Genomic DNA, 15,783 nt, shown 5'->3' with positions numbered 1-15,783 from the left:
CATATTCCACATCCAAGGCATATTCACAAAATTTAAATATAAAATTTATGAACAAATTTACTTTCAGTCTTGGAAGAACTTGTAAAGAAAAGAAGTTAATTCACACTATATAGGAGTCTGAAAACATCTAAACATGTAATTTACCATTCTGATTGGTCAAACATAAAACCTCCATAACAAATTGTGAGACATGCTGACATTAATTTTAAATAGATAAGTTGATGTTCCTTGTGATTATCATTTTATTACATTGTCAAAAATGAATAAAATTCCAAACTTTGTCACAATGGAGATACAAATGTACCATATAAAGGTAAAAATGCAGATTTCTGTTTACAATTATTTTGCATTCTTCCATGCCCGAAACCTCCTATTTGTTATTATAAATTTCTACTGCATCATTTACACAGAATTGCATTTAAAACTTTGACCCTCACAAAAGCTGGTGATTGTATTACCAGTCCCTGATATCTATGCAGAAGTAACATAGCATTTAAGCAAATAACTTGCTAAAGTAGAGATTATAATGTAGGAAGTTTGCAAAAGGTTATCAAATGAACACTGATCTGTAGGAAGTTTGCAATAGGTTATCAAATGAACACTGATCTGTAGGAAGTTTGCAATAGGTTATCAAATGAACACTGATCTGTAGAAACTTATGAAACTGAAAAACAACTATTGCATTACCTACACTCAATACGTTCATCGACAGATCACAGGAAAACAAATGAAGACAGTTATTTGAAAGAAGTGTGGTCTCTGTGTATTTACTAATCGCTGTTCTATTTTTAATAAACATACATGGTACCCAGGGAAGGCAGTTTTTAAAAAAAAATATATGCCAAGGTACCTAGATTTCATGAAGTGCATATTAAAATGATAACAAAATTCAAAATTGCATCTATGTGTGATTACCCCACATTAAAAGAGCCTTCCCTGGTTCCCAGGTATGCTTTACTGGAACAGCCCTAACTTTTATAACACGTTATATATGCCACACATGTTGTATATGCCACATATTATTTATGCCACACATGTTGCATATGCCACACATGTTGTACATGCCACACATTGTATATGCCACACATGTTATATATGCCACACATGTTGTATATGCCACATAGAAAAAGTATATGCATCAGATTACTATTCAGAGTCAAATATTGACACTTGTTGTTTGAAAATAAATTGCAATTCTCTGAAACAGTGGACCTCACCTTCTTCAAATGTAATTTACTATATCACAATTTACTGTTTTGCCATGTTCTACTTGATATTTACTGATCTTAATTCTCCATCATAATTCTATCAAGCAAATGTTTAATAAAGGATATGTGCTTGCAGTTCAAATTTCTGCACCCTATGAAATGGATGACTTAATATGTAATATTCTTCTCTCTCTCTCTCTCAATAGTTTACTCATTTTTGCCACACATGTCTAAATCCCTTTATCAATATTAATGAGAATTTCTGATGATGTGATCACTTGTAATATGTTTGGGACAAAGGTCTGAGTCAGGCTGTGAAAGTTCTTCATAATAATCCTGGTTTGACAGTATGTTCAGCAGATCTGTATTTCCTGCATCTTTCTTCTTTTAGAAATTTATAAAAAATGAAAAACAATAGCTTGTGTTTGATCTTAATCTGTGACCATATACTGCATAAAATCTGTGATTTTTACTTGAAATAACTGTGCAATTAATACATGTCAACATTAGCGGCCAGTCAGCAAACCAAGCCTTAGTCAAGTGAGCTGATGTATTCAGAAATGTTCTGACAATATAACTCCTCATTAATTTTGATATTTCAGGAATTTAGTTTGGGTAAATTTTACTGGAGAAACATATTTTATCTACACCAAATTTACTAAAAGCATGAAAATTAACATTTTAAAACTTTTCTCCATTAGAGACCTTTAAGGATTTTGACGATATAAATACATGTATAGTTCATTTTCTGGCTCCCTGTGTTTGCAGATATAGCCTAATTTACTCTAACGCAAAATTTATAGGACTGTGTAAAAGAGTTGTCTAGTGAAATTGGTCAGAGCTGCATCAACTAGAATAAATTCAATGTATTCAGTGGAGATCACTTGTGGCAACATGTGCTTCTGAAAAAGTCAAGTTATTATTAACATTTATTTTTTTGGGCATCAATTTTACTGATTCAGCCAAACTAACATTTTTGCCATTACTTCACTTCATCAGTTGTTTCCACAGAAGGATTATTGTTCATGTGAACTTTAAAGTTTTTACTTTTAGTAACCACAAAATGCATGAAAATTGGTACCCATCAAAAAGGAATGAATTCAAAGTAAGCAATGAATATCCAACATGAGGGAGAGACAGAGAGAGCTAGAAAGATTGACATATATGTAGTGTGACATGTATGTGAGCAGTAGGGGATACAAAATCTAATAGTTCCTGTCATGTATCCAGCAGGAAGGTGCACATACCACTAACCTAAAAACTTCACGGGAAGGTGCACATACCACTAGCCTAAAAACTCCACAGGAAGGTGCACATACCACTAGCCTAAAAACTTCACAGGAAGGTGCACATACCACTAGCCTAAAAGCTTCACAGGAAGATGCACAAACTACTAGCCTAAAAACTTCACAGGAAGGTGCACATACCACTAGCCTAAAAGCTTCAGAGGAAGATGCACATACCACTAGCCTAAAAACTTCACAGGATGCTGCACATACCACTAGCCTAAAAACTCCACAGGAAGGTGCACATACCACTAGCCTAAAAACTTCACAGGAAGGTGCACATACCACTAGCCTAAAAGCTTCACAGGAAGATGCACAAACTACTAGCCTAAAAACTTCACAGGAAGGTGCACATACCACTAGCCTAAAAGCTTCACAGGAAGATGCACATACCACTAGCCTAAAAACTTCACAGGATGCTGCACACACCACTAGCCTAAAAATTCCACAAGAAGGTACACATACCACTAGCCTAAAAATTCCACAAGAAGGTACACATACCACTAGCCTAAAAACTCCAGATCAGCAAGGCTGATAAGTAAGTGGCCTTTTATACCACAACCACTTCACTCCTCCCCTTACATTAACATTCATACTAGAACATGATCCAGAATCCTTGAACATGATCCAGAATCACTCTTCAAAGAGGTTAAATCCCTTTCTGTCCAATGTGTCATCAGCTACTGAGAGTCCGACAAACCCCCAGCTGTCACAGCTGGGGATGCAAAGTCTGGTGTAATCAGGAAAAATAACCTGATTGTCTCTCACAGCCAGGTACACATACCATCAGACAAAAAGGTCCTGCCCAACTAGGCTAGTTAGTAAGCAGCCTTGTATACCATGACTGGTACAGTATGGAAAACCCAGTCAACTAGTTTTAGTGGCCTTATATACCTTGACCTTTACAGTATGGAAGGCCTTTTTAACTAGTACCATATATACTCACTTATGAGTCCAACTACAAACTGCACAAACCCAGATCAGCTGGTGCATTATGCACTGGCCAATCTGGGTGTGTGCAGTTTGTTAGGAATAATCAGCAGAATAAACAACATTGACCCTGATCTGCAGATTCATTATGCTACAGATCAACATCTTAGTCGTTTGCAGTTAAGCTTGACTTATAAGTGAGTATAGACTGTATGGCCTTATATACCTCAGCTGGTACACATTATGAAGGCTCTTTTCAAAAGCATTAACAGTGCTTATGCTCTGACCTTGATGATTACACCTGACCTTGATAATTACACCCATTTTGGCAAAGACAAATGTATACAATATAAAGTGCACATAAATAAGGTTTACTGCATACATAATACCACAAGAGTATAATGTTTTAAAATCTTGCAACACTGGGTGACTTTTTTCAACATGAATCTAGGAGAGTACATACACATGAATCTAGGAGAGTACATACAAGTAATACAAGGTCAGCTGAACAAAAGCTCATGGCATACTGTTGTGAATACTCTGTGCCACACAAGGGTAATTATACAATGCCAGGCCAAACAACATGCAATTTAACTTGTGCCACACATGTAAAAAATCTGTACATGACTAGACATTCTAGTAACCATTCATTGCTTGTGCGAAGAACTGTAACCATTAGCTGGTTACAACTTTTCCTTAATATCAATGCTGCTACTTAAAAGTATTTATTATTAACTGACCACCTTCAACAGACTGTTTAAATAGTGTTAACTGACCATAATGAACAGGCTGCTTAATTAGCATTAACTAGCTACTTTAATCAGGCTGTTTGATTAGTGTTAACAGACCAATAAAGCCATAGATAACAACACATTAACATTATTTTTATCATTTGTGATTAAAATTCCTAGTAGAAAAAGAGCATAGAGAAATTAATGAAAATAATAGGAACACATACACAACAAAATTTGACAGTTTCAGCAAAACAACTGATACACAGTTGCAATTCTGCCTGCAAGCATCATACGATTTTCATAGCCATTTGTCACAGAAAAAACTAAATATTTTTGTTAAACCTTACCTGCATCCCCCTCTCAAACATGTGGGCCAGAGGTAGGTAAGAGAGATGAACATCTGTTGAAAGCAACTTTATACATGGCTGTAACATAAAAAGGACAAAATTAACTCTGTTCAAAAAACAAGTTTGTTGTTGTTGTTCTTGGTTGCATTTTAACAACACTCATAACACATTATTGACTATTAGACCAAAGATCATGTGACACAGGCTGCCTGTGCCTGAGACGGCATTCTATGCACATGAATGACTGCCCAATATTTTTAATACTCAGTCTATAATTTTTACTGAATACATAAAAACAAGACTATCACTCATTCTGTTATATGACTAACACAATTGAAACAAAAAAATGTAAAATGTTCAGTAAAAGTATTGATATAAATCAATACTAACTAACACAACTGAAACAAAAAAATATAAAATGTTCAGTAAAAGTATTGATATAAATCAATACTTTTACTGAACATTTTATATGTTGTTTAATGAGAGGTTGAAGCCTGAATACTGTGCACTAATACACAATACTTTATTCATAAGGAGGTGCATGCATACATGGAGTGTATCTCATTCAACACTGAACAAAATAAAGTTTGTTAAATATGATGGAATGTCATGAAGCCAAAGCAAAACAATGAAATACTGATAATAGCAAAAAATGACTCAATACATCAATAGATATTAAAGATACCATTATGAAAAGATGAGCCAGAAAAATTTAGTCCAAGTTACAGTATCATTCTGATAGTCTCAATGCTGCTGGCATGGTGGCAGATAATTCTGAATGTACAGTTTGTTTCATGATTGTTGCCATGGTATTGTGGTCCATCAAACCTCGATAATACCTCCAAAATAAGATTAATTCTGGAGTCATCTGTCTTTAATTAAATTCTGAGTAAAGGATAAAACACTGCCATTAAGACTGGATAAAAGTCCACTGTTTACAAAGAAAAGTTGTTGACTAATACATTGTATCAAAGGTCAGTTTGATACTCTCTCTTGTATGAAAAGCAGCAACTAGTGATCACTAGCCATTCATTTTCAATATTTTTATAAATGAAATCTTTGGATGCATTCAGATTCCTTCCTCTAATTTTGTACGATAGACAGCTTTTTATGGATGCAAACTAGATCTACCAATTCTCCAGCACTGACATCAGGTAGAAAGGGTTACAGCCTTCGTCAGTCTCTGGTGGCCATCAAATTACAGTGCAACCCTGCTATAACGCGCCCCGCTATAATGTGAATTCGGATATACTGCGGTAGTGGCATGGCTTCCGAAATCTCGTATATTCATTCGCACATAAAAATATATTTTTTGTTCAAAGTACATGAAATAGTGTATAACAATTTATTATCATTATGGGGAAGAGATTGCGTATGAATTCAAATTTAATATGATCGTTGTATGGTTCCTGAAATTTTAAATATATGTATGTGTATTTTTCTTGTACTGGGAAAGAACATTTTTTTAAAGTATGAGAAATAGTGTGTAAAACGTTTATTATCATTTTGGGGAAGAGTTCGCGTATGAATTTTAATATAATACGATCATGGTGTAGCTTCTGAAATTTAACAATATCACCAAGTTCTTGAAGTTTTACGCCAAAATAAGCATTATCGAAAATGTTATGTATTACTGGTCCATGAGTAAAGTCAGTAAGTCATCTTTGTGATTGTCTTCAATTAATTCTGTATACAATCATTGCTCAAACAATAGCTAACATGTGTTTTTTCTTTAATTGCATATACAACCAAGCAGCAGACAATGTGGTGGTTGATAAAAGATTCTCTCAATTTAATAAACATTTAAAAAAAGACAAAAGCCGCTAAGATATTTGCTGGACTTGACGATGGTATTAGACACAATCAGTTGACCAGTAAATAATGTCGTCTTTTTTAGTGGAAATTGAAAGAGTATGAAATTGTACATGCATTCAGCTTAAAAAAATTATAAACATGACTCGTGACCATCGCAGGCCTACTGCATTTAGTTCTTGGGTTTTACAAAGGTATGGTGTTTGTTTATGAACTCGTTATTAATTTCCTATTTTTTATAAAAATATTTTACCATTATGGTAAAGCAAGTTCACAAACACAAGTCGTTCTCTGCACTTTGCACAGTGATTAGTATAGTAGTTTTCATACGTTTTTTCTCTCTCGATATTCACAAAATCTGAAGTAAAAGTTACATGCACGCTGAAAGCATGTGTTGATTGTTAATTATTCTTGCTGTAGTAGTTCAAACGAATAGGTGTACAAGCGTTAATTATTGAAAATTTGCAATGGATAAATGTACATGGAAACGCATACAAGAAAATTTTAGCAGTATAAAATTTGTACAGACACCGTTCATAGACCCTGGAATGTAACAAACCATACACGTTCTTCATCTTTCTTAATGTAATTTTGCTGTTATTTTTTCCCATTGAATTCAGACACATAATGATGTGTGACAAAATTATTGAATAGTTTAAATATGTATGCAATTTTGGCAATGGAATTACATATATTATGGATTAACTGCAAGCCCCAACGGTACGATATCAGATGGCAAGTAAACGATGTTGATACTCTGTTCATGCTGTATATTAGACGCTGAATTCAGACACAATGATCTGAGATTTTTTTATATTAAATATTGTAAATATGTGTGCAATTTTTCAATGGAATTACATGCATAATAGATGAACTGCATTCCATGATGGCACGATAGTAAACAATGTTGATACCCTATTCATCATACACATTAGAAATGAATACATGTATATGTGCCAATGAGTTGTTCTCTGAAAAAAGTAAAATACCGTAAAACCCCGCATTAACGCGACCCCGATATTAACGTCATCCAATTTTTGGGGCCCCAATTATCACGTTATAGTGGGGTTCCACTGTATGACATGGTCAGCATTCATGTTTCCATAACCATTTTTATTTGGCCATAGCCCAGATAGTTCACAGACTTTTAACACAACAGGCACTGACTTGACTGTATTCTATTTACATCATACAAAATGTACAAAAATCTACATTAGCTAGAATTGGCAATGTGTTGTGAAAAATCCCAACTTACTTCTACATGAAAAGCTACAGCTGACAAGTTTGAAATAATATTCCTGTGTGTCAACATGACTCCCTTAGGTTCACCTGAGAAAAGTTAAAAAACATATTTTAGTGTTTAGTCAGGTAATTGAAATTTTGTAAAATCTAATCACTCTGAAGGCTTTGCTGCAATAGAATATATTTATTTTTGGTAAATCAATAATTAAGGAAAACTCTGTTGCAAATGTAACAAATATTTCAGGTTTTAATTTACTGTACCAAATAAACTGCAAATAAATACTTACCCAGCTTGTATCAAATATGGAACAAACATTCATTTGAGTTGAAGTAACCTATTTTTTGTAGGACTTGGTCTGTTGAGAAAGGAGCTGCTCCACTCCACCCAAAAAATGAGTATTGTTGATGAGTTGTACAGCATGTAGACTCCAAGAATGCAAGGTGCAGTTCCCCTCATGTATAAAGTGATGTTATCGAGTTTTGCAACATGGGGGGATTATTACTCCAAAAATGCAAGGGGCAGTTCCCCTCATGTACAAAGTGATGTTAATGAGTTTTGCAACATGGGGATTATTACTCCAAAAATGCAAGGGGCAGTTCCCCTCATGTACAAAGTGATGTTAATGAGTTTTGCAACATGGGGATTATTACTCCAAAAATGCAAGGAGCAGTTCCTCTCATGTACAAACTGATGTTAATGAGTTTTGCAACATGGGGATTATTACTCCAAAAATACATGATACAATTCTTGTAAAAATTATGAGACACTGATATCTGTTGTTGTCCATCCACAATGATTACTCCCAACAACCTTCCTAGCTAAATGTAAAGAGTAATTTGATCGGGTCAGTTTCATTCAGTGGATTGAAGTGGATCATCACCCCTTGGCTAGCGAGGAAGCTCTTACTGCCTTGTGAATATCTTGCTATAATCTGCAGATCATCAACTGGGAAAGTAATATTTGTTAAGCAGCAATTTGATTGGACAAATATAGTTCAGACATATTTGTCATGAACTGTTCATTTTCCATTCATAAAAAAGTCTTAGTATATGATGCAAATATAACTTTCAAACTTCATGGAAAGTGCACATCCTATCTGTGTAAAACACATTTTTTGACAGGCAGTTTGACATGTCTTTTATATTTAACTGAACAATATTAGCAAGGTATGCATTACTAAATGATCAACAAAATACAATTCACTCAACATGGCATTAAACAGAACCACTTGAGCTGGAAACAAAAGAGAATGGACATTCATAGTCCATAACTTCCCCGAATGAGGATGTGGAACACTTGAAATCCAAATCATTCAAGAGAATATTAAGAAAAAGCTACATGTCAAATTTGGTTGAAATTCAACAATCTTTGGTCATGTAATTATGTGGAAACCATTGTCAAGGGACAGACAACAAAAGGACCATAATTCCTGTGTATGTTGTGGAATTATAAATAAAAATATATATATATATATATATATATATATATATATATATATATATATATATATATATATATATATATATATACACACACATATAATGGAATAAAGGAAATCAATTGATATCAAGGTCTTATCAATACAAACGTGTATGTTAAATTTGGTTGAAATCCCCCAAAAATCTTTATAAAGTTATGCTACTGCAGCAAAATTTGGATAAGAGAAATAAAGGCCATAGCTCTTGTACATCATTTTGTGGAATTAAACTCATACCAAATATCAATGAAAGCTACATGTCCAAATATGGTTGTAATAAAACAATCACTGGTAAACCTGGGTCATGAGAAAATGCAATCAGAGAGTACAAATATGTTGTTCAGCTGTGACAGCCTGACTTTATCTTTGGTTTACTGACATGAGCTACACTCAAAGCCTTGCTTTCAATTAGTAAGATAATGCAATAACTGGTATTACCTTGAATAATCCATGACTGTGAAACAAGTCTAGCCACAGTAAACTTATCTTGAAGAAACCTAATTGTTGATGATAGATAAGTAGATGACTAGATGGATGGATGTGATACTATACAACTGTGCTGAGATCATTCAGCTCACTCCTAATTATGATGAGGCTGCACATTTCTTGACAGAATCCTGGTCACATGACTGCTTTAACATTATAATTAATGTTTACACCTATTTACGCTTAGTACAAATCAACTATGAATGGTTACTAATGTGCAAGAAGGCTAGCTTCAATGGATTCAATACAAGTCTAGTGCATCCAGCTTTATACAAACTTTGTTCATCTTAATTACCACAGTTATGCTGGACAAGACTTTGAAGCCAGTTACCTTTGAGTCCTTAATTCATATCTTGTATAAGCACTCACAAAATTGAAATTTTTGAGTATATATTTTGAAAATGTTGAAAACAAATAGAAAATTCTGAGTAAAATTTACAGAACAAAATTGACAAACTCTTTTGGCATATGTAAAAATTAAAAAAATTTTATTCTTTGAAATCCTTTCAATACCAACAAAGGTAATACCAAGGTAAAACCAATTACATCTATAAACCACTAAATCCAAATGCAAATGCCTGAGATGGTAACTTATGTCAAGTACAAGTGACTTGCAGTGGATGCAGCAAGCTCTCCATCTGAGGTTCTCTTTGGTCTTTAAAAATAATAAAATAATAAAGAGGACTTTGTATAGCACCTAATCTTTAGAAGCTCTAAGCGCTTTACAGCATTAGACAATACCTATAACATAAAAAAAACATATAATGATATTATTACAAAAAAAAACACCATGAAATTAGAAAACATAAAAACATGCTGAAAATATTTAAGGTAGGAAACATTATTACGTCTTTAAGTTTGTTCTTGCAGTCAAAATAGGAGAGTTATAAGTTAATACTTTAGTTATGCAACATGAACATAAGTTAAACTCTTGTTATTGCATGTTATTGAATAATTAATACTTTAGTTATGCAACATGAACATAAGTTAAACTCTTGTTATTGCATGTTACAGAATAATTAATACTTTAGTTATGCAACATGAACATAAGTTAAACTCTTGTTATTGCATGTTACAGAATAATTTACTTATATTTCCCTTTTTGTCTCTGAATTAACAATGCCATTGAAAAAGCAGTTTGACCCCAAACTCAAAACACAATACACAGAACATATTATAGCAGTACAAATTACCATGGAGTGATCATATGCTTTCAAAACAAAGATAACAGCAGTATACATGAATGATTCAGGGAAGTCGATCCATTAGAAGTAACAGTTAACATGATAAAATTGTAACAGAATAGTCATTAAATCTTTATTTTGTTAGAAACAGAATATTAAAATGTTTCATTATTGTAAAAAAGTACATTTATGTCATCAAAAAATAGTGAACCCTGTCAACTTAGATTCTTCAAATTTGAAACCCCATACAAGTGTCCTTAAAACGGAAAGGGGGCTAAAAAAGGCACCTAAATTATAACAATTACGGTATCAGTCTATCTCAACGACATATCTGCCCTAGAGCAAAATTTGTTAATTTTGTTATTTGAGAATTCAGGATCACTAAACATCAACCTTTGGCCCTGTTTTGGAAATTCTAAATAAGCAATAAGGTCCATGACGTTAAAAAATTTAATTTGATTTCAGATTGCTCAGAACTGGAAGATTCTGATGCATAAGAATCACCAAAGCATGAAACTCCACCAGCAAACTCCACGGCAATGTTCTCCAACAACTATGTTCTCTTAACACATTCATGGAATAATGAAGATGGGCAGAGTTTATTGTCTTTCCAAAAATATTAAAGCTGTGTCAGATTTTCCAATACAAGGTTCAGCTGGATTTTTTCACAAAGCACACTACCACACAAGTCCAAACTCATAAATCTCCATACCAAGAATGTGTTGATTGGTTGATTTTTAACATCACTTGTGACACAATATGGGCTATAAAATCCCAGGGAAATGGGACTTAAGGTCGTTTCCTTGGAGGTTTTCTTAGCAGTGTGTCTTATTCAACAGGCTTCTTTCTTTACCCCAAGTACTAGCCATCAGCAAAGTATTGGAACTGTTGATGGTGACAAATCAAGTACAAAAAGAAAATTGGTAATAGAAACATGGACGATGGACATTATAACAAAATATATTCCACCTTGTGGTGAAGCACATTAATAAAAAATAACAACAAAACTTTTCATAGTAATGGATCCAATAATGAATTTACGATATTGATAAAAACAAAAACATTTTTTCCTATTAACAAGAAAACATGTGCTGGATGTTTGTATTTTAGACGGAACTGTTCTGTTCTGAAAGTCAATCTTCTGTCACAACATGAAGATGCTTTTACAGATTACACTCCAAATAAAAATGAAATTCTGCCAATTATCAAATTTCATCATTTCAGATATAACAAGATCCATATGCTAGTAATGATGACAATATTTACCTTTGTTGTTGTTGTTCTAGGGTTTAATGCAATTTTTCAGCATTTGATAGGCTATACATGGCAGCCAGTACAACTGGTGGAGGAAGAACCCTGGTAAACCCCGGGAAGAACCACCGACCCACGAGAAGCTACTGGCAGGCTTTCCCACGTACCCACGCTAGCCGAGCCTTGGACTCGAACCCACGCAGACAGAGGTGAGATGGCAGTGATCCGGAATGGTGAGCGCTTTAGACCACTTGGCCACTTGGGGCTCCCATATTTACCTTTAAATTCTCCAGTCAGTGCAAGTCACCATGTATCCATTTACCGTTGTCAATGTAAATGGTCTACAGTTTCCATGGGTGAAATCTGCATGATGCATTTATAAACCTGTACATTTTTTTCAGATGAAAATCCATAAAAATGGTGAAACTTGTACACAAATTTGTGTACAGTAAGCACCCACAGATCAGGGTCTATGCATTTTATTAAAATCATGATTTTTACTTAAGTGCATAGATCCTGGTTCCAACTTCACCAACAAGAGTTTGTAGACTTAAATATTTAACTTAAATATTTGATTGGTTAATTTAAGTCAGACTTAAATTTCAGCAAATTAGACTGATAAATTTTAGACTCGAATTTAAGTCCAGACTAAGTTCTGCTAGTGAATCCAGACCAGACATGAGATCATAAAACTCTGAGCTTGAATTTGAGAGTGGGCTTATAAAATTAGCAAATCTATGACTTTTCAAAAGTAACATAATTTGTGATTAGTTGAAACTAATTTTCAAGCTCATACTCAAACAGGAATTTTATGATTTCCAGGCCTATACCTAGGTAATACACATGGTATACTCTGTCATCTCACCAGAACAGAGTCACATCATGAAAGTATACCATTCTATTTTAAAAATGCAAGTCTCACAATTATGTATAGATTTAAGATATCTGAATGGTCAATTTAAGTCAGATTTAATTTTCAGCCAATCAAATCACCAAATTAAGCCCAGAGTAAAACCTTGTTGCTGAAAGTAAATATTTTTCATTCAATTATGTTGTTCCTGATCCCATTAACATTAGGAATATAAGCTCTACTACCTCCCAAAAGATAAAAATACATTTTTCATCCCCTTGCCACAGCAAGGTGACACTAGTTTTAAGCTGAGTGGAACACCATGAAAGAGATGCTCACGTTGTGGGGAGGATGGGAGGGTATTTAATTAACATGATCAGGTAAGTATTCTAGGAGAAGCATAATTTATTGAACAATTCACTTTCTCCTTCAAATACATTCCACAATCACAATAATGTTAGGAGAATTGATAATAGGCACAGAGGAAGTAGAGCAGCCTACTTATAACTTGAGTAGCCCTCGAGGGAAAAAGGTTGGATTCCTCATATGATGATTCTCCATATGAAGGATAACCCTAATTTGCAAGCAGCACAACTGGAGACAATGTGGTCTACATCTGGGAAGAACAAATAAATTAACTCTTCTTACCAAACAAAGTCTCCAGGCAAATCCAGTGACAGCAGCTTGTCTGGAGGCTGTGCTGATGTCAGCTGGGTCTAGTAGTTGCCTGTGTGACTGAGACTGGGCTTACCAGAGTGTTGCTGTAGAGTTAAATCTCATAGGCAAAACTTGAGATGGTTGACTGTATGTGCCAGCAGACGGCACCAATGATGTCTCAGAAGAAACATTACAGTTCAAGGCCATTCTTGCAGAGATTACTGTGATCTCATTAGCAGTGATTTTCATGATGTGACTCTGTTCTAGTGAGATGACAGAGTATACCATGTGTATTACCTACTTCAACACAATCTGCAGGCTTGAAGGGTTATATTCTCATTACCAGGTTGTACTGGATGAAAGAGATGCTTTCTGGCTACAGAAATTGACACAGTGTGCTTCAGATAAACCTTGAGAGCACATACTGGATCCTTTCTGAATACCACTGCTGATGTGTCAACATATAAGAGAGGTCGTATGATGATTTTCTGATTGCCCACTGATGGCAACCAATTCTTGGCAATGAAACCAGGTTTCATAAAAAGGACATCTGAGCCATTGACTGAAACATTTCTGGCCCATCAATTTCAGCATAATTTCTGGAACTAAGACCAATGGTGGATTTAGGCAAAGGCCCACAAACCCTTCTAACTGATAGAATAGGCACAAATGGCTCAAGACTCAGGATCTGATACTGGAGAGACAATGACAGGCAGGTTGTAATTTCACCTGATGGCAAAAAGATTGATCATCAGATGCCCTCACAGCAGGCAAATCTAATGAAAGAACAATGGATGGAGGGACCATACGGTACAAACAATTTGGTTCTTGTTGGACAGACAGTCAGCTAAGACATTGGGACTGCCCAGGATATGTCTGATCTGGATACTGATGTTGTGATGTGTGCACCAACAATGGAACTGACAGACTAGAACATAAAGTACTACCCTGTTTGTGGAGGTACGTCTTTACCACCAAGTTGCTGGACATCATGAGCATGACCTTGTCCTAAAGACCGTCTCTCAAAAAATGAAAGGCTTTGATGATAGCTTTCATCTATAACTGATTGATTTGGAGGCCTGCATCCTTAGGATCCCATTGGCTGCTGACAGTGTCAAAGCCTGACACCACAACCATGAGCACTTGCATCCGTACACACAGTCACATCTGGTTGGGGTTGTTCTAGAAGTATTCCTGTTGCAAGCCAACTTTGGTTGCACCACTGATCCAGGAATTATATCTATATTATTATGCTGGTCCTGTAATTAAGCAGCACTGAAAAGGGGTGCCACTGAGACAGCAAGGCCAGCTGTGAAATGGACCATGTAAGGATGCAGCAGTTGAATGAGCTCTGTTGCTGCATTTAAGAAGCTGATAAGTTGCAGAAACTCCATGGCTGTGATTCATATTTTGTTGGAAATGAACTTGACAAGCTTGACGATTTAGACCACCGGAAGGAAGACATATAAGGTTGAGGTTGATGAGAAATTCCATACCCAGAGAGACAAACTGCTGGGATGGACAAGTGGACATTTTCCAACTGGTCAGAAAAGCAAGCTGATTTAATAGGGATATGAGATAGTTCTTTCTCTTTACTAAAATTTAAAATTAACATGTTTCTGGAGGACGTCATCGAAGTATGTTGCCATGGAAATAGATGAAGTTTGATAGAACAATAACAGATCATTAGTTTTGTGAAGGCCAAGGACTTATGTTCAAACTAAAAGGGACAGCATGAAACTGAAAACAATTCCCTCAGTATGCAAACCAAAAGCATTTCTGTGAGGATGGAAGGATTCAACCATGAAAATATGCATCTTATTGAGACTGATGTAAAAAAATTCTTCATTGAGGGGGTCAAGGTCATCTGTCACCAGACTGGCTGAAGATTTGACCGAATGTTCAGAACATTAGTATTTTCCACCTAATGCATTAACATTTGACTGCATTAACAAATATCAGAAACCCCCAAAGCATGAACTATGACATATGCTAATTACAATGTTGCTTTGTAGAACCTTGAACTGAGTTCTCGTACACAAATTCTGCTAAAGTGAGAAAGAAAATCACAGAATTATGGTCAAAAGTACAAATAATGTATACCAGCTGTAAAATAATCCTCAATATATCCAAAATTAATAAGATGCGCAAGGGCATGATGAAATTAGCATAAATTTAAAATGGATTTTGTGAGGCAATGTGAACAATATATTGTTAATTCACAGTGGAAGCTTAAAACTAGAGCCACCTGGTGGTGGGCAAGGGCATGTAATGGTTAAGAGTTATTGCCCTTTATATACTATAGATAGGAAAGATTT

At 34.9% G+C, this 15,783-nt stretch overlaps 1 protein-coding gene across 5 annotated transcripts in view; it reads right to left on the bottom strand.

Moving 5' to 3' along the window:
• LOC149805892 (long-chain-fatty-acid--CoA ligase 1-like) overlaps positions 1–15,783 on the bottom strand; it is a 149,830-nt gene that overhangs the window by 39,150 nt on the left and 94,897 nt on the right. For all 5 annotated transcript variants that reach the window (XM_089950650.1, XM_089950649.1, XM_089950648.1 and 2 more), the window contains exons 10-11: positions 7,573–7,646; positions 4,506–4,583 (exon numbers count right to left, since the gene is read on the bottom strand). In XM_089950650.1, the coding sequence (XP_089806776.1) occupies positions 4,506–4,583; positions 7,573–7,646 (152 nt within the window). The remainder of the gene's footprint in view (positions 1–4,505; positions 4,584–7,572; positions 7,647–15,783) is intronic.

This window comes from Sinohyriopsis cumingii, chromosome 2, assembly GCF_028554795.1.
Source record: "Sinohyriopsis cumingii isolate HCF-2022 chromosome 2, ASM2855479v2, whole genome shotgun sequence".
Classification (NCBI taxonomy): Eukaryota; Metazoa; Mollusca; class Bivalvia; order Unionida; family Unionidae; genus Sinohyriopsis; species Sinohyriopsis cumingii.
This window is presented reverse-complemented; position numbering and strand designations above follow the sequence as displayed.